General features: G+C 36.2%; 1 protein-coding gene across 1 annotated transcript; it reads left to right on the top strand.

Annotated features, from left to right (window-relative positions):
- The first annotated feature begins 1,809 nt into the window (after nt 1-1,809).
- LOC120631901 (3'-5' ssDNA/RNA exonuclease TatD) lies at nt 1,810-18,454 on the top strand. The gene is made up of 6 exons (XM_039901577.1): nt 1,810-1,893; nt 1,963-2,143; nt 3,277-3,375; nt 4,588-4,751; nt 15,337-15,683; nt 17,394-18,454. The coding sequence occupies exons 2-6, from the start codon at nt 2,002-2,004 to the stop codon at nt 17,554-17,556; spliced, it is 915 nt and encodes a 304-aa protein (XP_039757511.1). The 5' UTR covers nt 1,810-1,893; nt 1,963-2,001; the 3' UTR covers nt 17,557-18,454.
- Nucleotides 18,455-22,863: the final 4,409 nt, after the last annotated feature.

Here is a 22,863-nt window from a genome sequence, read left to right as displayed (position 1 = left end):
TTCTCTCTCCAATTACTCACCTTTATTACATAACAAACAAACATTACATATTTACATTACATATGCTCAACATTTCTGTAGTTAATTTTAAGCTATGATTTGATGTCCTTACAATTTGATTGTATCCTTGTTGAGCATGTGTTAAGGTGTGTGCTCAAAAAAAACACACTAGGTACTTTATATAGGTTTTATTTAGCTAAATATACTTATAAATCAAAACATAAAATGTAATTGCTATGGTTCAGTTTGTATATTATCTTTTAGTCCTCATATCTTTTGTTTGAATATCTGAAACAAAGATTCATAATTATTAATTAACTAGCTGTTGCCAAAGTTATTTGTCTGCATTTATTTTCCAAATAAAACTTTATAAACACAGACAAATCCTCTTGAGCCTTTTGTTTTCCTGGTATAAAAAGTAGCCTATGTTACTTTCCATCCTTTCAAGTAATTCCATGAAAAAAATCAAGTCTAGAGATGGGATAATTAGGTGTAAAGGACAAAAAAAAAACAAAGAATGTATTTAAAAGTAAGCAGTCATGATCCAGGTAAATGGAAAGGGCATTTTCAGATTTTGGAGGTCTGAATATTGGGAGAGCAGTTTAAGTCATGTGTCCCAGTTATTATCACTAACATACGATAATAATTTAAGCCTGGCAACCTATATTAGAGCAGCATAGAGGGTCACAACGCAGCTCTAATATGTACACTGGGGCTTAGTGGGAAGTGTGGCTCAATTATCCTTTGATAAGAGTGAAATGCAGAAAAAATCCACTCCAATTATAAAGCGAGAAAATGTCACATTACACAGGCTGAGGGTATTGATGCATTAAGTTCCTTAACTGCAAAAGATGGTTTTGGATGATGTACACAAAAACCAATTCTTCATTAACTAGAATCCAAATTACATAGGTGTTTTATTTGCATGACAGCAGGACTAAAATATTCCCTGGGATAAAAGTATGCTCGACTAAAGGTTCTCTGTAGTCCAAACCTAATCCAAATTAGTTTTGCTGATTAGCTTTACTCAACAAAGACAGACAGAGATCTGCAGAAAATTTCACATTTATGATTTGAGTGTGAGGTGTGACATAACTGAATCGAGAAGAGAGGTTGTCTGATAAATTTTACCTTCGGTAGATTCTCCCTTTCTTCTGGAGGTACAAGATTGTCAATGTTCTGTAGTTTCATCCAGCCATAGTGGGCTCCAATCATAAAAGGAACCATGACAATTACGACTAGATTTTTGGATATAAAATTGCGCACACTCATATTTAATAATATTTGTTTTCTTTACGTAAAGAAATGAGTAGAAAAAGGTCTTGGTTTTTTAGATACCTATAATAATGCGATGAGATTAAAGGTAATCAACATTGTACGCTGTTGTATTACCGATTGGTCACTTTTATTTAGTAGCGTAATGTTTTGCGAGAGCCGTCAATGTCATTTTAATTGCTGCGTTTTGATAATTCCGCCTTCCATATTATGTAGATAATATTAATGAATTTTATCATCTACATAATATAGAATAAAATATATTTGATAATGCATAAACTACAATAAAATATAAATCCCTGATTTTAATTTTTACACATACACAATTTTAGTTTTCCGGTAGCGTTGCAAACAAAACGCTAAATATGGTTTTCTTTGTGCTACTTTTAAGCGTTTTACTGACCAATGAGACGTACCACCAACTTATTTAACAACCAATCAAAGGTTAAGTCAGTTGAATAAGTTGACATTCAACGTCAATATGACTATGTTGGCATTTGAAATTGCAAGAGGAAACATTCTTCAAAATCATGGTGGCATCTCAGTGAAAAGGGTGTTCGTTTCATAGTCATAAGAAATTTTAGGAAGCTTATTAAGCTAGAGTGTTTGATAAAAATTGTAAGTACTATTGCCGTTGATAAAATAATAAATAAATAGTATTAGGTAACAATCATATACTAATTTCAGGTAAACACCGAACCAATAAGCTTCATACCAAATTAAACAATGACGTCCGAAGATAACCAGATTTCCGAGGAATTGAAGGGATGTTATGAGAACCTTATTGTTATCGACATCGGCGCTAACTTAACGAACAAGAAATACGGTCGTGATCTCGATTCTGTGGTGCAAAGGGCCAAAGATGCAGGTATAAAACACCTTATGGGATTTTAGTATCAAATTAAAAAGTTGCGTGCTAATATGTTATATATTATTCGTGTATGTAACAACGGAATACATTAGCACTCGTTAGCGTGAAGTAATTACTCGTGTGCCAAATATTTGTGTTAATTTGTCTTCTATTTGTTGTTACATTTGGTCATACTTACCTTTCTTTTTTCGTAAACACTGTTAGAAAAACTAAATCAAAACAATCTTTATCTTGGCTGATGCATTTATTCAGTTATAATGTAACTAACAGATATAAATATTTAATTTCAATTGGAATCTTGCAATTGTTCATAATCTTTTTTTAGTATTCAATTTAAGAAAAGTTGCATCAATCGTATTAATTATTTCTACTCAATTTAATCTTTATTACATGATGGATTGCGTAGTAGCCACATACAGATGGAATGTAAAAAGTCATTGCCATTTGACTACTATCTCATGGGAAAGAGAGATCAGAGCTTTGATCCTCTAAGCTAGAGGTTGCTTTTCTCTCTTAAACCACTTGTCATGTTAATAGGTTTAGGAAGACCTAGGTAGTCCACCAATCCGCACAGAGCCAGGATGGTTGACTATGGTCCTATGCCCTTCTTATTGTGGGAGAATAGCCGTGCCTTGTAGTGGGCCGGTAATAGATATGATGATGTTAATGGTGATGAGCTGTAAACCTCACTATAACCCGCCTTCCTCTGCTTCGACTGAAGACTTCTTCCAATTGTAGAGCTTTCCCATAATCGTGCACTACACTTTGGTCAGACGTGTTGGTGATCAGAGTAGAAGGTAATACAGAGTACAGTGCTGGCTATTTTCTGTTATTTTCCTTAGGCTTAGTTAGAATTCTGCACAATGTGCTCAAGTATGTGAAGTCTATTTAAATGCACGTGGCCAGCGAGGTGGACTCCTACCTCAAACCATCTGCCAAGAGACCCATGCATTGTAATGGTTTGATAATAAACCATGGTTATGAGAAATATTGCAAACTTTTTTTTATACTTGCCAACGATAGCTGATGTTGCACCATTTAGATTTATGGTAAATTGCAAAGCCAAATTGTTTTGGTGTAATATTTAAACATTTTTTTATTTCTGCTTCTGAAAAAAGTGTTTGTTGCAGGAGTCCAAAAGATCATGGTTACTGGCACATCAGTACGCAGCAGTAAGGAGGCACTAAGATTGACCCGCCTATATCCCAGCACAATATATTCCACAGCAGGTGAGTTTTCGCATACTTTGCCAAAAACAGCCTATTACTGTAAAGTGCTACACATAAAGGTTTTGTCTAGAGAGTTCCATGACGCCTTGTGCATTTAATGCCCTGCCAATGTTGAGCTACATTGGTTCTTCAGTGTGGAGCGGCTTCATATATTTAGTGGTTAATGTGATTGATTATACATCAACAGGTCCCTGGTAAATTTAGGCCTTAAGTTGTTAGTTGTCAAGTTTTATCTGCCAACAAATTATCAGCACCAGAGTAAAGATAAATACAGTCCCATATTGGAGCAAAAATGGAGGGTGTGTGTGTTTATCTCTCTCATAGGAGAAGCCTGTGCCCCCTAGGGCATTATATCCCATTGATCCAAGTATAAAGGGCAGAAGGTATGTGACTTTGTGGGATTGGATAGATAGAAGTCTATTCGAGAAATCTGTAATAATTGTTTCAATTCAGTAACACCATTTGACATTTGCCACTATTTTGGAATGTCGATCTCAGTGTGTAGAACCAGAATGAAATTCAGGTACTTAATTTTGTTACATAAGTTTTTATGTAACAGTGTTGGTAGGTGGCAAAACGGTTGCATAATATATGAATGTGTATGTGTTGAATTTCATGTTCAAAATGAGCAAACTGTTTCCTGTTTGATGCATATTTTTTGCTTGTGCAATGTGCTTGACCTAGCTAACTGTCTTTCTTGATTAATCAAATGATTTTTTTATCATCGTCCGCAGCATATTGCACATTAGCAGATGATTACTTTAAAAAATCGTTTATCATCAACATTATCAAAACATTATGGGCCCACTGCAGGGCATTGGTCTCCTCTCGCAATGAAGAGCTGTAGTCCACCTTACTGGCAAAGTGTGGTAGACTTCACACACCTTTGTTGATGTCATCCGTCCCGACAAGGTGAACGGAAGACACCAATCGAGTCGCAGGGATCCGCTGGATCCAAGCGGCACAGGATCGTGGTATTCGAAACTCACTACAGAATACCTATGTCCAGTGGACGTCCATTGGTTGTCATGATGATGATAATGATATGTCTGATGATCATGACACAACTCTGATAATTTTTTGGAGAACATTGAGGCAAGCATCCACCTATAAAGCATATTTTCCGCGCTCACAACTTCAGAATATTATGTGTGGTGTTAAGTCCCTAAAAGTCTGAAGAACAACTCTTAAGTTAACAATTTGCGTTCCTAGGTGTCCACCCTCATGACGCAAAATCAATGACAGATGAAGAGGCGTGGGCGGAGTTGACAGCGACGGCAGCAGCGCCCGAGTGTGTAGCAATTGGAGAGTGTGGGCTCAACTATACAAAGGACTTCTCAGAGCCGCAGGTGCAGAGGGACGTGTTCAAACGACAGGTAAGTTTAATTTGATTGATTAAGATCGAGCAGAGTTGATGTTAAATCAATATTTTATGAAATGGCAGGGATTTCTTGCAGTAAGGTTCAGAGGGATATGTTTAAACGACGGGTTCGTATTTAATTGAATTGGATTGAGCAAAGTTGATGAGTATCAGTGACTGTTCAAAGTCCTTGTGTTCTGTTGCGTATGTATTGGAGAGTGCTGGAATTACAAATTCTTGCCATGAAGTCTTAACTATACATTAACTTAACTATACATTTTTATTGTCTATTTGAAATTAAGAGCCATACAGGATAAAGATTTCAACATTAGGACTCTAAATGAGTTAAGAAGTAATAACGACGAAGGTAAAAAAAACTTCATGGTGCTGCGTATAGTAGTTGATGCAGTTCATTAGATAATTATTCTTAAAGTTGTCCACAAAAGTCATAGTATATCAGGTTGTATCTATGGGTTGAGTAGAGTTGATGTAATGTCAATCATAGTTAAAAAGGTTTATTTGAGATGCTGACTGTAAGTTGTAAGATAAGGTAAGACCGTCAAAGAAAATTCTAGATGCCAACTACCGTTCTGAAATAGTGCTATATTCTTGAAGCCAATTTTAGTGTTTATATTGAAGCGTTCCACAGTTTGGTGGCTGGTGAAATTACCATTTCGCTAATCACCAGCATATCTAATGATGCGTACAATTAACGCTTACTTATGTATCAGTAGTGTCTAATATATTTATACAATGTCTGGTTTTATGTGTTGAGTAAAGTTGATAGTCAAAAAGGGTTATTTGAGATGCTAACTATAAGTTGTGAAATATGGTATGACAGTGGAAGAAAATTACCTACCAACTACCGTTCTGAAACAGAGCTATACTCTTGAAGCAAATTTTAGTGTCTATATTGAAGCAATTAAAGATTTAAAACTAAAATTTTCGTGGTTAATCAACATTAATTAAGCGATTGAAATTCTGATTATATTAAGTGATTGAAATTCGGAAGCACAAAAATTTCAATCGTGAGGACGGTTTTAAATTAGCTAGTGTGTGGAACCCAGTGGTAGAATTAAGCAAACTGAGAAAGCATGGTACAGCTTCTCAATTTAAAAGTGACGTTGTCATTGTAGTGTGTCGAACAGTTCATGAAATACCGACAAAAAGAACACGAAAGCGGGTAGTCAGATTCTGCCCGTTACATCCAACATGACATCTCGTACCCATGCTGGGTCGAAATATCGACAAATCCAAAATATTATCGTGGTATGTTAACCGTTGAACTATATTTAAGAAATATATTGAAGCATTCCAAAGGTTGGTGGCTTATGAAATTGACGTGAAATTACCATGTCGCTAATCAGCATATCTAATGATGCATATAATTAACGCTCACTCATGTATCAGCAGTGTCTAATAAGTGACTCACGCGTCTGGCCCACGATGTAAACAATGGATGATATTGGATAGCCCTAATGAGTATAATCTCGCGATAAGATACATCCTCCTACTATGAGGTTTATACAGTGCTAAGTAATTAATAATAGCACGCAACAGCTCTGAAAGTATATATTTTTTTTTTTACTTTTTGTAAGAATATTTTTGTAATAATATATAATTAAGTAGAAGTAGAGCTTTTTTGACAGATCTTAAGGGAAAGTACCATGCTTATTCCAAGCAACATTGTTGTGTTTGAGTCTGAAGTTGATGAGTTTTTAAGACTCGGGTCGTACGAGGCGACTAAGGTAAGATAACAGAGAACGGGCGGCAGCGTGCTCTGTGCTACTACTACAATCTACTGCGATCACCGGGACTCTACCACCGGTTCGGAAGGCAGATTCTACCGAGAAAAAGGCGGCAAGAAACTCAGCAGTTGTTCTTTTCCAACATCAACTGTTTACATTTTATATTTGACCATTCATTTTTCTATCTTGTGAGAGATGAAAGCGGAGCCGGACGCTTCCAAGCAACCTTGTCGTTCATCAAAAGGTTGCGTATTTCGGTCACCTACAGAGAGGGTCCCTGTACAAGTTTCCAAGGTTGATCCTTGAAGGCAAAATTACCAAGGAAAGAGACCATGGGAGACCGAGAAAAATATGTTTCGACGACATAAGAGAGTGGGCCGGACATACCTTCCTATTCGGATCTGTAGAAGATTTCGCACGATTTTTAATTTGAAAATGGCACCTAATTATGATGAAAAAGTCACACTGCACTGTTGGTGGGTCTTCGGGTACTAGGAGTACAGAATTGTGAGAAGCGATCTCGCGAACGTCCAAACGCATTCCACATAGTTGGATTCGGCGGTTTAGCTCAATCCAAATTGGATCTACCAATCTAGACCGTGTCTCATAGGTTTATATTTATACATGACTACACCTGCTTGCCAGCTCGCAGCGTGGTGTCTTTGCTCTTAACCCCAAATGCCTAGTGACCTATTTATTCCCTGACGACCTTGACGACCTTTAACTACGAAAGGGGAGGTTCCCGGGGTAACATTTGGGAATTTACAATTTCTGGAATTTTTACTTATCTGCGCTGTTAAGAGGCTTCGGGCGTGGCTAGTTACCACCCTTGTGGGTCTTTCTGGGCCCCTGGGTTCAGAGTATAACATACTCATTTGCAGCCAATGAAGTTTCGGGCAACCACTAGTAATCCTGTAAAAAAAATTTTTAAAACCGACTTTAAAAAGGAGGAGGTTCTCAATTCGTCGGAATCTTTTTTTATGTATGTTACCTGATTACTCGGAGACGCGTGAACCGATTTAAAAAAATATTTTTTTCTTTTAAAGGGCATACTTTCAAGGTGGTCCCATTTAAATTTTATCGAAATCGGTCAAGCTGTTATTAAAAAATCAATAATAATGTAACCCAAAGCAATTTTTTTTTTGCTTTTTAGTTCCTGGGCGTTAATGTCGGGTTTTTTTTTTTAATTTTAAAATAATTAACATATTATAGGTTTATAATATTGTGGTACAGTGGTGCCATTTTGGTTGTTATCAATAAATCTACAACTATTTTGGAATGCGTTAATCAAATCTCGCCGGTTTCAGACGGAAATTTATCGCCGTTGTATGAATTGGTTGCCTGACTGTCTGTGGCGATCTTTAGAGGTCAAAGCGATTTAATAAAACTCGCCTACACTTGCACTTTTCGATCCTAGGGTTGCCAGTAGCTCTATCAAATAATCCTTGTGAACTTTTAACGTAATGAATATAAGAGGTTTAATCTAACCATACCCTTAATCGGTTATTTCGCGTTCCGGTAAGATCTCGCGTGATCGTATCGGAACGCGAAATCACTAAGCGACACGTCCTTGTCGGTAAGGTGGTAACGGGATCCCGGGACCTCCAACTTATAACCAAAGCGCTCACCGCGCCAGGGGGAGGTCTTCAATTTGTAGTGGAATAAGGAAATCGTAATAGCCTGCGATAAAATAAAATATCCGCCTTAATCAGATGTTAGTGTTTTAGGAGATTCCTAGGGAAATGTAAATGAATTTTGTTTTTTTTTTTTTGAAAATAGAACGTTTCACGAACTGTTATATGATGGTAAACGGCTTTAGGACCCGTCTAAAGTTACGCCGCCGAAAGTTTAGGGGAATCGTAAACTGACACTTGACAGATGAAAAAAAATTAAATTCCGTATTTCTTTTTTAATAGTCCATAAGAAAAATGTAAAAATGTGATAATACAAACACAAAATACCACACCTTGCGCAAGAACTATAGACAAATACTATAGTAACTCTTTTACGGTTAATTGTGTCAGACTCTAGAATTATCTGCCTGCTGACATACTTCAGGCTCAATCTCTAAATATATTCAAGAAGCGTTTGGAAAACCATTTCTTATCTATGTTATATTATAGTACGTAGTATACTGCATAAATATGTATATACTATATATATATATATATTTATGCAGTATACTACGTACTATAATATATATATATATATATTTTAAACTTAAATTGCTGCACCAACCCGTTCCTTCCTTTTTCGTACGTCTAAGGTTGCCTGGAAGAGATCGCTTTAGCGATAAGATCGCCTTTGCACGCTCTATTTTCTATTCTAAGTTTCTTCTGTATATGTGTTTACTTTGTATAAAATTTGTGTGTGCAATAAAGATTTCAAACAAAACAAACAAGTTAGGTATAGACAAGTATGTTAGTAACTATGAGTTGTCTAGTGAAAATCGACAGGTGGCAGGTAAATGTATGCCATATCTCTTATCTTCTTTGATTAGGCGTTACTAACTTAGGCATTGCCTTGTCCCGTCGTTAGTGAATAAGACTCGTCACCCCTTACAGTGGCCTGTTCTGTTCCTGATACGTTCAATGGCACGGTGGGTGCATGTCACCAGCTATATTTAGCCGCTCGCCGCTCGGGACGTTCTTGCAGCTTCACTGACGATAAACAGACGTGTCTGGTACATCTGAACCGTGCTAACTATTATCGATTATCGTAGAATTACTGCGACAGTGTAATCGATGAATATTATGAATATAGGACTTAACACCTACACCTCAGTTTGTTTGTTCGTCCTTGGTTTACGCCTTAACAAAGCATTCAGTCATTCAACTTGATTTTAGGCATAGAGTTAGTTGAAAGGACAGAGAGTGACAAGGGCTACTGTTTTCTCGCATATCTACATTGCGAGTATGATGAATGTTGTTTCGTTTTATTTTAGTACTAGCTGTTGCCCGCGACTTCGTCTTGTTTGATTGATTGGTTTCGTTTTTAAAATATTCAGTATCGCTGATATAATATGTCAGCTGATGAGTTCTTTCCTCTATCTCCGACCACATTCATCAGATCTACACAAAGTTTGGGCAAAATTAAACTCATATTATAACCTCTATAGTACCAAAATAATGATTTTAATCGGTTATAATTCGTCGGAGTTATGGTGTAAAATCGTCAAACACTTTCATCCCCTCTCCCAAAGGAACCGAGCTTAATGTGGGGATAAACAGTATCCTATATTACTTCTAACACTTCCAAGAATATGCGTGCAAAGTTTCATGAGGATCGGTTAAGTAGTTTTTGCGTGAGAGCGTTACAAACAAACTTACATTGGCATTTATAATATAAGTAGGGATTTAAGTACCTAATATGTCATCTAAGAGGAATGTGCAGTACCCTAACAAGTCCAGAAGGCTTATGGGTGCGAAGAACCTACAAGATATGTTATATTTTTGTTTGAATAGATAAATAAATCTATATATATAAAAGAAAGTCGTGTTAGTTACTTCACTTATAACTCAAGAACGGCTGAACCGATTTAGCTGAAAATTGGCAGGGAGGTAGTTTAGAGCCAGGAGAAGGACATAGGATACTTTTTATCCCGTTCGACATCATTCCCGTGTGACTTGACATGTAACGTCAGTCACTATAAAACGTGGTATAACAAAAAAGAATCAGACTTGGAATAACAAAATTGACGTATAATGACAGCTATGTAATGACGTATGGATGACTATTTGATATTTGTAAGAAATCAATAATATAACTATTTCTATTAAATAAATAATTAACATTATTGCCCAATTGCCCATTCGTATAAACAGTGAAGTGAACTATAAAACTCGGTATGGTTAAAAATTTAAGTTTTTAGGTGAAGTGAAGTTTAATTAATAATGCCGCGACCAAGACGATCGAATCTTTCCCGACAAAGCCGTGATGCAAGAAGAATACGAAATACTGCAAATGAAAGGACTGAAGAAGAACAAGAAATTGCACGTGAACAGCGCCGCGATAGTATGGCTCGACTTCGTGCTTCTCAATCACGAGAGCAAAGTGAAGCAGCCCGTGAAACAGCTCGGTTGGCAATGCAGAATCGTCGAGCGAACAACAGAGGTCAACAAATAGATAATTTGCGACGCAGAACAAGATATTTATCAAGTGCTGATTTGAATCGAGCAGCGTTTCAATACGATTGCAGCAATGATTACAGCTTGCATCCTAGCGTTTGCATTGGGCAAATGGACGTAGTTTGCGAGTATTGTGGTGCATTAAAGTTTTCCGGAGAAACGCCTGGATTATGCTGCCTTAATGGTAAAGTGAAATTGCCATTGTTGACTCCGCCACCTGAGCCATTGTATTCATTGCTTTGTGGCGAAACACAAGAATCACGCCACTTTCTTGCAAATACTCAAAAATACAATGGTTGTTTCCAGATGACGTCATTTGGGGCAGATATTATCGAAGAACGGGGATTTAATCCGACATTTAAGGTATTTATTTTTGTACTTATATAGAATGTAGTTAAAGAATAACTTACTTTATCTATTGGTACCTATGTAGTATATTTGCTAATTCTGAACTCTACTCTCCCACCGAAAAAAGTGTTTATAACCCAGTTAATACTGTCTGGTTTTTATTTTGTAGATACAAGGACAGATTCATCATCGAATTGGATCATTACTACCTTTCGAAGATACACAGAATAAATTTTTACAAATATATTTCATGGGCAACATGGAAGAACAACTTGATCGACGCCTAGAGATCAATGCAGGAATGAAGCGAGCAATTCTTCAAGACTTGCAGTGTCTGCTTCATGAACATCATGCGTTGGTCAGGTTGTTTAAGAGTGCTTTAGAGCGCATGCCAAGTGATGACTATAAAGTTGTTATCAAAGCAGATAAACGACCATCTGGAACACACGAAAGGACATTTAATGCTCCAACAGTAGACGAAGTTGCCATCCTGATTGTTGGTGAACAATTGGAAAAACGCGATATTGTGCTTACACGTCGCGATACTGGGCAACTGCAACAAATATCTGAAACTCATCGATCATATGACACATTGCAATACCCGCTGATGTTTTGGCAAGGAGAAGATGGATATTATTTTAATATTAAAATGAAAAATCCATTGAATGGTGAGTATCAGTATCATAATTTATTTCATTTATTTGTGAAAGACACTGATTTAAAATAATGCTTATTAAAAAAATGGTTAATGTCTGTATTGTTTGCCTTTAAAATTTGCCTTTGAAATGGTTAATTATCAAATTTTTAATTTCAGGTGAAGAAACTACAAAGAAAGTTAGCTCAATGAATTATTACGCATATCGTTTGATGATTCGTCAAAATGCTGACAACTATTTGCTGCGGTTTCGTCGATTGTTTCAGCAGTATTGCGTTGACATGTATGTAAAAATAGAAACGGAACGTTTAACATTCATTAGGTTGAACCAAGCCAAACTGCGTTCTGAGGAGTACATCCATTTACGTGATGCAGTTAATACTGAAGGAAATGCAGCTAATATTGGTCGATTAACTATTCTGCCGGCGACATACATTGGTAGTCCACGTCATATGCATGAATATGCACAAGATGCAATGACATATGTTCGTCATTACGGTCGGCCCGATCTCTTTATTACTTTTACCTGTAATCCAAAATGGATAGAAATTACTCAATTGCTGCTTCCCGGACAAACATCAAGTGATAGACACGACATCACAGCACGTATATTCAGGCAAAAAATTCGGTCCCTGATGAACTTTATTGTTAAACAACGCGTCTTTGGAGATACTCGATGCTGGATGTATTCAATCGAATGGCAAAAGCGAGGCCTGCCGCACGCACACATTCTTATTTGGTTAGTGGAAAGAATTCAGCCTGACCAAATAGATGATATCATATGTGCTGAGATTCCTGATTATGAAGTCGATCCAGACCTACATGATGTTGTTACTACTAATATGATTCATGGACCGTGTGGTGCCATCAATCCCCAATCACCTTGCATGGTCGATGGAAAGTGCTCTAAACGATATCCACGGAAATTAACGGCGGAGACTGTCACTGGCAATGATGGTTATCCGCTGTATCGGCGTCGATCACCAGATGACAACGGTCGAACTGTCACAACGAAAGTGAAAAGAATGGATTTCGTTGTCGACAACAGTTGGATTGTTCCATATTCGCCACTTATTTCTAAATCGTTCAAGACACATTGCAACGTTGAATACTGCAATTCAGTTAAGTCCATAAAATATATTTGCAAATATGTCACGAAAGGCAGTGATATGGCGGTTTTTGGATTGCAATCCTCGAATACCAACGATGAAATTTCACGCTATCAAGTTGGTCGTTATGTGAACTGTAATGAAGCGATTTGGCGTATATTCGCATTTCCCATTCACGAACGTCATCCTACTGTTACGCATTTGGCGGTGCATCTGGAGAATGGTCAACGAGTATATTTCACGGCTTCGAATGCTACGCAACGTGCTGAAACACCTCCAGCAACTACATTGACCAGTTTTTTTGCAATCTGCCAAAGCGATCAGTTTGCACGAACTTTGCTTTACTCGGAGATGCCACGTTATTATACTTGGAATGCTTCATCGAAGAATTTTCAAAGACGGAAGCAAGGCGATGCGGTTCCTGGGTATCCAGATGTGCGTTCTACTGATGCTCTTGGTCGTATGTATACAGTTCATCCAAAGAATAATGAATGTTTCTATTTGCGGTTGTTGCTGGTAAATGTGCGTGGGCCAACGTCATTTGAGTCACTACGAACTGTTAATGGTGTAATATTCCCAACATATCGTGCTGCATGTGAAGAATTGAAGTTATTAGAAAACGATAGTCATTGGGATACGACAATCGCTGAAGCCATTATCTGTGCATCTCCAAGTCAGATACGCACATTATTCGCTATCATAATTTCGACATGTTTTCCATCAAACCCATGTAACCTGTGGCACAAATACAAGGATAATATGTCAGAAGATATTTTACATCAAATTCGTGTCAGTTCCAGAAATCACGATATTGAGATGAATGAGGAGATACATAATCGTGCTTTACTCTTGATCGAAGATATGTGTTACCTCATGTGCGGTAATTTATTAATCAGGTTAGGAATGCCAGCACCATATCGTGAAATGAATGACGCATTTAATCGAGAATTGGAACGGGAACGTGAATATGATCACCAGGAATTAGATTTAGTAGTTCAAACGAATGTACCCCTGTTGAATTACCAACAAAAGAAAGTTTATGATACTTTAATGAAGGCAATCGATGATGAAAATGGTGGTTTATATTTCCTAGATGCCCCTGGTGGAACTGGCAAGACATTCCTCATGTCATTAGTTTTAGCAACTGTTCGGGCGAGATCTAACATAGCGGTTGCAGTTGCTTCTTCTGGAATAGCAGCCACATTGTTAGAAGGATGCCGTACGGCTCATTCAGCATTCAAATTACCGTTAAATCTTCAAACTATTGAAGAACCAACGTGTAATATTGCAAAACACTCAGCAATGGCCAAAGTTTTAGCGGTATCGAAAATCATCATCTGGGACGAATGCACAATGGCGCATAAACGTGCATTAGAAGCACTTAACCGAACATTAAAAGATTTACGCAATGACTCGAGATGTTTTGGAGGAGCAATGATTTTACTTTCTGGTGATTTCCGCCAAATACTGCCAGTAATTCCAAGATCTACGGCTGCCGACGAAATAAACGCTTGCCTCAAATCGTCAAATCTATGGCGCCATGTGAAGAAACTGCAACTGACAACAAACATGAGAGTTGCATTGCTTAATGATACATCTGCTGAAGATTTCTCGGAGCAATTGCTGACTATCGGTAATGGTCAAGTACCTGTCGATGAATCGAGCGGATTAATATCATTTCCAAATAATTTCTGTAATTTTGTCTCATCAAAAGACGAACTTATCAACAATGTATTTCCAGAAATTATTTCTAACTACAAAAATTATGAATGGATGAGTGAGCGAGCAATTTTAGCGGCTAAGAATAAAGATGTAGATGACCTAAACAACATAATTCAAAATAAGATCATTGGAACAATGCATTCATTCAAATCTATTGACTGCGTCACAAATGAAGATGAAGCCACCAACTATCCAATTGAATTTTTAAACTCTTTGGACGTGCCTGGCTTACCACCGCACAATTTACGCCTAAAGGTTGGCTCCGTAGTAATCATGCTTCGAAACATAAACCAACCAAAACTGTGCAACGGTACGCGTTTGGTGGTTAGAAAATTGATGAACAATGTAATTTACGCTACGATAATGATAGGAAAATTCAAAGGTGAGCAAGTTCTCATTCCGAGGATACCGATGATCCCAACCGATATGCCGTTTGAATTTAAAAGACTTCAATTTCCGATACGTCTTGCATTTGCCATGACCATCAACAAATCACAAGGCCAATCCTTAAAAGTTTGTGGTTTAAATCTAGAACATTCATGTTTTTCCCATGGTCAATTATACGTGGCATGTTCACGGGTCGGAAGACCATCTGCGTTGTTTGTTTTTGCGCCTGATAATAAAACAAAAAATGTCGTGTATCACAAGGTACTTAAATGAAGAGCAACCTATGTACTAAAATACAGAAATAATTATGAATGATTGATGTAGAAATTTAATTTTTTTTGTATTTTTTCCAATAAAAAAAAAATCTGCTTATTTATTGACATTAAGGCGGAACAAAGTTCGCCGGGTCAGCTAGTAAATAAATAAAATAAGTAAACTTTTCGCTAACGGGCTACAGCTAGTCTTCCTTATTTTTCCATCGCTACAATAGTTTCACTGTTTCCAGGTGGAAATGGCCTGCGAGCTCCGGAAACCCGTGTTCGTGCACGAGAAAGAAGCTCAGGACGATTTGATAAAGATCTTGGACGAGTTCGGCAACCGCCTACCGCCCGTAGTGATCCATTCCTTCACGGGCTCCGTGGAGCAAGGGATCAAGTACATCGATAAGGGATTTTACCTTGGTATAACTGGGTATATCTGCAAGGATAAATCTGATGGTGGGATAAGGCGTTTGCTCTCCGAGAGGATACTGCCCTTGGATAAATTACTTGTTGAAACCGACTCTCCTTTCATGTACCCTAACATGAGGGCTTCCAAACTGCCGCTGCACGTTAAGGATTCGCTTACAGAAAGGTGCGTAAATCTTTTACTAATATTCCATCATTTTTGTCCAACCATTACAGGTACTTGAGAATGAGAAGGTTTTAGGCGGTTGTCGAATTGTGGATTGATAGACTTCGCACGCCTTTGAAAACATTATGGAGAACTCTGAGCCATGCAGGTTTCCTCACTAGGTTTTCCTTCCAATTTTGTTGTCTGTGGACCAGTAGATCACTTCTCTATTGTTTTGGTAGGATTGGGTAGGAGCTTGCACCGCTAACTTTTCTAAGTTATGTGCGTTTTAAGTAATTAAAATATCACTTGCTTTAACGATGAAGGAAAACATCGACCCGTGCCCACTATAGGGCACGGGTCTCCTCCCACAATGAGAAGGGGTTAATGCTGTAGTTCTCCACGCTGGCCCAGTGCGGATTCGTGGTATCCGCATGTCTTTTCCTCACGATTTTTCCTTCATCGTTAAAGCAAGTGCGTTTTAAGCAATATTTTATTTGCTTAAAACGCTCATAACTCGGAAAAGTTAGCGGTGCCTGCTGGGATTCGAACTCGGCCACCCTAAAAGGAAATCTCATTACTAACCTATCACAGGTGGTACTACTATCCGACCCCGCGTGAGTAGCAGGTCTGGATAAGCACTTTTTAAAATACCAGGATGACATAAAAGCAAGTAGGAACTTAAAAAAAACATATTTTTTTATTTTGTTTGTTTTTCTTTGATAAAATCGATAGGTCATAAGTGATAGTGTCAGATAACCAACGAAGTGAGATGATAGATAAAAAAAGATTGTATCACTTACATTGATAAGCGTATGAAAGACCATGGAAATGAAAATAATACAAAGAATATAAATCTTTAAATGATGATTTTTTCCATATTATGAAAATTAAGCTTAATTTTCTATACTCCGCGAACAGCAGGAGGATCTGTATGGTGTAATTTATAATTTCTTCAATTTGCATACTCCACACCAAACAGATCCTCGGCAATGAACCCGCTACGCACATTTCGCTCCGAAACCGAAGCATCCTCAGGAGATGTTGACTTTGCAATGAATAATTGCAAACAATTATATTATGGATTTCCGCAAAGTAACGCCTGCTTCTATCCAATTTTTTTCCACTTACCGTCAGGTTCATTAGGCCATCTGAGTTATTTTTGTCATCACCATCTTCATAGCTTGCCTCCTGGAGACCGATAAAGGATACTTTCTAGCCCTGAAAAACGAGCGAAATTGCTACAGATGGTCATTGGATAGAAGAAGCTGGAATTGCGGAATACTTTGCGGAATTCGATGATATATTATGAAAGTTAAGCTTAATTTGCTATACTCCGCGAAAAGCAGGAGAAACTGTATGGTGTAATTTAAAATTTCCTGTTAAGAAAAAATAATTATTTCATTGTAAAGTCAACATCTCCCCAGGAAATGCTTGGGTTTCGGTGTGGAGTATAATGATTGAAGAAATTATAAATTACACCATACAGATTCTCCTGCTTTTCGCGGAGCATAGCAAATTAAGCTTAATTTTCATAATAGTTCTTCCGCGTTTATAACGGATTTTAACGAACCGTTTGTTTTCCTGGGATAAGTAGGAGCCTATGTTACTTTCCGTAGTTTCAACTTACTCTATGCCAAAAATCAAGTTGACCGATAGCTTTTTTTAAACGTAAAGCAAGGAAAGACACACTTTCGCATTTATTATATTAGTTAGGATATATTTGTCCAGATCCATGAACTTCGTGAACCGCTACTGCACTTTCCAACGGAACGAACCCTGCGCTCTGCCCGCCATAGTGGAGCTGATCGCCGGCTTCCTGGGCCAGGGTCCGGAGGACGTGGCACTCGCTACTGCATTCAACGCGCTGAAACTCTTTGGACTTAGCCAGTAAATGGAACAGGTCGGGAACTTCAGGGCTTAGGCAGTATGATTTGGATGGGACCTTCGGATCTGCCAATATTGAAATCAAAACCGGCCCTTCAACCTTCAGTCCTAGAAGGTTATGCGTCCTCGAGGAAGATATAGCTTTTGGAACTGAGTTAAATTAACAGTACAAAAAATGTATTATGAACAAATTAACTTTGACCCTTTTAAAATAGTCGACACTATGAATTTTTTAGCAATTTACATTTTATCGACTTTAGTGCAGACATTTTTTTCACTGTGTACAATTTAATGTAGACGCTCTATTGCTCTGTCCACTGTAGTGCAGAGGTTCGTCAGCTCTGTCAACTTTAGTGCATTCATTTTGTCAAAATTACTGCTGAAGTTAACTAAGTATTTCAACGTTAGTGAAGAGGCTCGTTTATAGTTTATACTGTTATTTACATTGATGGAGAGACTCTTTAACTCTGGTACTTTATTTCACAGGTTCTGCAACTCTCAATTTTAGTGCAGAGATTCGTTAATTCTGTTAAATTATAGTACAGAGGCTTCGCAGAAGTTTTTAACTCTGTCCATTTTAGTGCAGAGCCTCTTTGACTCAGTCAGCTTCTCTTAAACGAGTATTATAAAAGGACTTTACAAGACTGAACGATTAAGCCTTTTATTCTTGCCATTGTTAAATTATTTAAAACTAGTTTTTGCCCGCGGCTTCGCTCACGTTAAGTTCATTTTTAGATTTGGTAAATTGACTAAAAAGGTTTAAAAAAATGTCTTGCTGCTAAAAGAACAATATGAAAGTAAATTACTTAAAAAATCAGAACCTTTCATATAAATTTGCATCCCCTGTTTTGATGCCTTTGGGAGTTGGGATTTAAAATTTTTGTGAAACTCGTATTTCTTTATTTTTAATCGAAAACCTAAAATCAAAGTTTCATGACTTCAAACTTGAAACATAAATTTATAAAATAAGGATTTTATACAAAATTTTCATCCTCCATTTAATCCTCTTACGGTTGGAATTTTAAAAATCCTTTCTTAGCGGATGGCTACGTTGTAATAATTATCTGTGTGTAAAATTTCAGCCCGATCCGTCAAGCGGTTAGAGCTGTCTGTTGATAGATCACTCAGTCAGTCAGTCACCTTTGCCTTCCCATTTATTAAAAATGAAGTCATAAAATATTTTTTTCATAATTTATTTATTTGTTTTTGTAAAGAACTACTAATCTACTTCTTAGAAATAGATATAGCGAGTTTAATTTTGTTAGGCTGTCATTGAAATGAAACACATGAAATTCATAAGAATTACGATAGGAAAGGATTTGGTTTTCGCGATCAATATAATTAAAATGGTGTGCGATCATTTTCGAAATATTTGTGATTTAATAATAAATATAATTAAAACCGATCCAAAATCCCTATTTTGTCCCTCGTGCGGTAACAAGCGGTGAATTGTTTGACGTTCCAAAAGCTATCTTCTCCAGGCCCATAGATGACAAATTATGATAACTTTATATAAGAATCGAAGTCTATATTAATGACCTTATTTATAAAACTTTAATGTGCCTTTTGAAGAAAACTACAAGGGTTATTCATATTTTATATTCATTGTAAAATAAAGATAAAGTATATTTACAAGAATTGAATGTTACCCAAATAATAAGAGATTTATTCAAATACTTATTTGAATGTTATTCTAAATATTTTATCATTATTATGGAGTTTCTTCGGACGTCAGCAATGATTGACAAATCGATAAACTGAACGATTAATATACTCATGTTAAACGATATTTTTAAGTTAATGAACTTTCATTTTTGAAGATATATTTGATAAGATAAAGCAGGGTATTTAGGAATAATATTAAAACATCATACAGAAACCCTGTACGCGACTGATATCATAGCATCAAAAACCACTCCACTTTAGTAGTGTTTCTCGAACATTTAGCAGTTGACAGTAACTATTTTACCACTAATGTTCTAAACGTTTACCATAAAATGGGGCAAATGGGAAAAGTTTGTGGGCTAGAAGATTTTCATACTTATTTTAGACACAATGCATTTGCATGGACTAATGGCTGTACCTGAGTTTTTCGTATTTTCTTAATTCTTTGATTAAATACTTAATTGGTGAAACGTGAATTTAACTGGTGACAAAGATATAATTTTGTAACTTAATTGCGATAAAGATATAAATACCTTAAATCACGAGCATTTTAATATTAAAAAATAATAATAACATTATTACTTTTTAATATTAAAATGCCTGAATAGGATTAGCCATATATATTTTTGGTAGCGATATGTAATTTAAATGTTTTATAACTCCAAGGACTGTAATATTAATGAATTTGATTCTTTATATTAACAGTTAATTAATTAATATTGAGCCCATTTATCCTGCTATGTCTCGACTGTGTCATTAGAGGCTATTTTCATCCTAACAATAAATAGAAAAATATTGCATTCAAAAATTCTTGCCATCGATTTTTAATCATAAAATCATGCCTCTCTAGTTAAACTCAAATACCGGCCAGGTTTAAACTAGGTTATGGATAAAAAATACAAAATTGATTTTGCAAAATCAATCGTTAATTTAAAAAAAAAATGTAATGCCATTTATTTTTAAATTTAAAAAAGAAGGTAGTAACGATGCATTGTATTGCAGCGTTGATGTTTATTTAATCTGTGTTTATAATTATTATTTTTTAACTAATTGTCTATTGTGGTATTTTTTGCCAATATTTATTTAGTGTAAGCTTTTTTGTTGTTTTTGTAGCGTGTTGCACATCGTTTCTTGTATTTTTACTCAATGGTGATATTTCCGTTGTATCACAAATGTCTAAACTGACAAGTTTCCCCCTTTCCACAGATAACATTGAGTACAGTGACACTACTTTAAGATCTGTCGATTTAGTTCAGGTATTTGTGTGCAACCGATTTAGATCAGATATATTTTATTTGCCCGTATGCGCTTAGTTGATGCACAAGACACATGTTAACAAAAATTTAGTGTAAGTGTATTATAGTGATAATACGACATAATAATTATGACAGTCTTGCATTAACTCAGCGCACACGGGCTAAAAATAGAATATGGTGGCAATATATGACAGCTTTAGTCATAATGATCTCAATAAATCTATGTGTAAAGAAAAAAATAAAAAAAAAACACTGACTTCACCGTAATGTTTTCTGTTGGTAGCATTGTTGCCTTTATAATTTATGATTTTATTTTTTCTTTTAATTTTATGTTTTAAAGTATTGGCAAAGATCGTAGACCGTACAGTCTATAATATTTTTTTTTAATTGTTTTTTTTGTTCAGCTTGAAACTTATGGTGTCGCCAGTATAACTGTCAACATAAATGTCACTGTCAAGTTCTCATTTATTTTTTGTAACGGTTTTCGAATATTTGTATTATCCGTTTTTTATTATGCGGATTTGTTTATGACGGTGTAGCCATATGTAAAAATCCTCACGAGTGCTGCCAAAATGATATTAGAGCTAGGTTCCATGTCATATTGCCACTGTATTATATATGACAGTGCCCATTTATTTACTGTAAAAAAATATTGTACTATTATCTCTAGGTCTTGTTTCTCTTCGATTTTGAAATCTAAACACAATTTATTGCATGACGTGTCATCCCACATGTCTTAATCAATATAAGAACGGTTTGTGACGTCAAGAATTGTATTTCAGTGTAGCGATTTGAATGTCATAGAGATATAGTGTCATTTGAGGGATAATATTTATATGGGCACTGTTTACGTATATCGCTCACTATATAAAATGCTTAATCACCTTTGTCATACTTAATACGATAGGTGTTCTTGAATCTTTGATGATGTTAAACTATGCCGAATTTATATTCTGTGGTGTGCACTCCATTTAGGCGAAAAGAGATTGCCTTTAACTTATAATATTACTTGTAAGCATTACTCTTAAGTTCATGTTACGGTCTTATATAGTGAGCATATAAACCCAGCTAGTATGAAAAGTATAGTGGCTATATCGCGTACCGCGAGCAATACAAGAGCTACTTATTATACAGCTATAATAGCTTTAAACACATATTATTGCTTTGTGCTGGTTGGTATGTCTTTATTTCGCACGGTGTTAGGTGTTTTCTTAGTCTTCTCTCTGCGCAGAGTATTCCTATTCGAATTAAATTATATTTTTTTTAAATAATTAATCGTCGAATATAATATTGTAAATAGCGTTTATATTTAAATGTTTATACATACATAAATAAATGATAATTATATTTAATGCTGGTAGTCACAACGAAATCAAAGACTGCAGGTATTAACAAGTGGAATTTGACATAATAGTTACGTATTAAATTAAATAAATAGATTTCTCTTTTTGTAATTATATTTAAATATTGTATAATTGAATATTTAATCAATCGCCGATTACGCCTGGAATTTATTATTCACGGTTTTGTTAATATTCATTCCATGTGTAGACAGCTAAACAAGATTATTGTTAAGAAAGGTCACGTCACGAAAGTTGGAGTAGGAGGTTAAAGTTGTCAACTTAAGTTACAAAATCAGGACCTCGCCATTTTGGTTTGACAGTGGTCGTTGTACACTCAAAGCTAATCTTGTAAATATATCGGAGGTCAATGAGCCACCGGTATTGTTTAGCAACTGCCAGAAATTGACTAATAGCAAATAATTTTACCAACACAGTTTCAACTTTGGTGAGGTGAGCTGAATTCGTCTATTTTTTGACATTTACTTTGTTCCTAGATTTTAAGGTTTCCCCGTGGGTTCGAATAGTTCACTCCAAAATGTATTATAATGTACCTATATAGCTTAAGTAGTTGAAGTACATATAATTTTGATAGAATTCATACATTTTCGAGTGAATTATTTGCATAGGAGTTATTTAGATCCCGCGGGGATGTTTAGTATACGCAAACAATCTTTCAGTGGCAATACCTAAATAAAGACAAACGAAAGCAGGTAATCGATGTACACAAAGTTTGACGTAATGTGCGAGAGAACAGGGCACAGATACTTTCCTTTGGTACTTTGGTCTCGAACGCAAATATTAATTTTGTTTCCATTAATTACCTAATTTCGTTGGCTTCTGCTTAGTAATGTGTATGTTGTAATATGGATCATGTGGTCATACCCAAATTAAAGGCATAATATGGGTTTTTCAGTCAAAAAATTCTCAGTGCCAGTCCGGAGTTTGGTATTACCTCGATCTAGACAACTTGTTACCTATCCAGTTTGCCACATTTGTACCACTGATGGTTGGTTGCGGATAAAGCTTCACTGTACTGTAGTGCCTTCGACA

Source organism: Pararge aegeria, chromosome 19 (assembly GCF_905163445.1).
Source record: "Pararge aegeria chromosome 19, ilParAegt1.1, whole genome shotgun sequence".
Taxonomy (NCBI): Eukaryota; Metazoa; Arthropoda; class Insecta; order Lepidoptera; family Nymphalidae; genus Pararge; species Pararge aegeria.
This window is presented reverse-complemented; position numbering and strand designations above follow the sequence as displayed.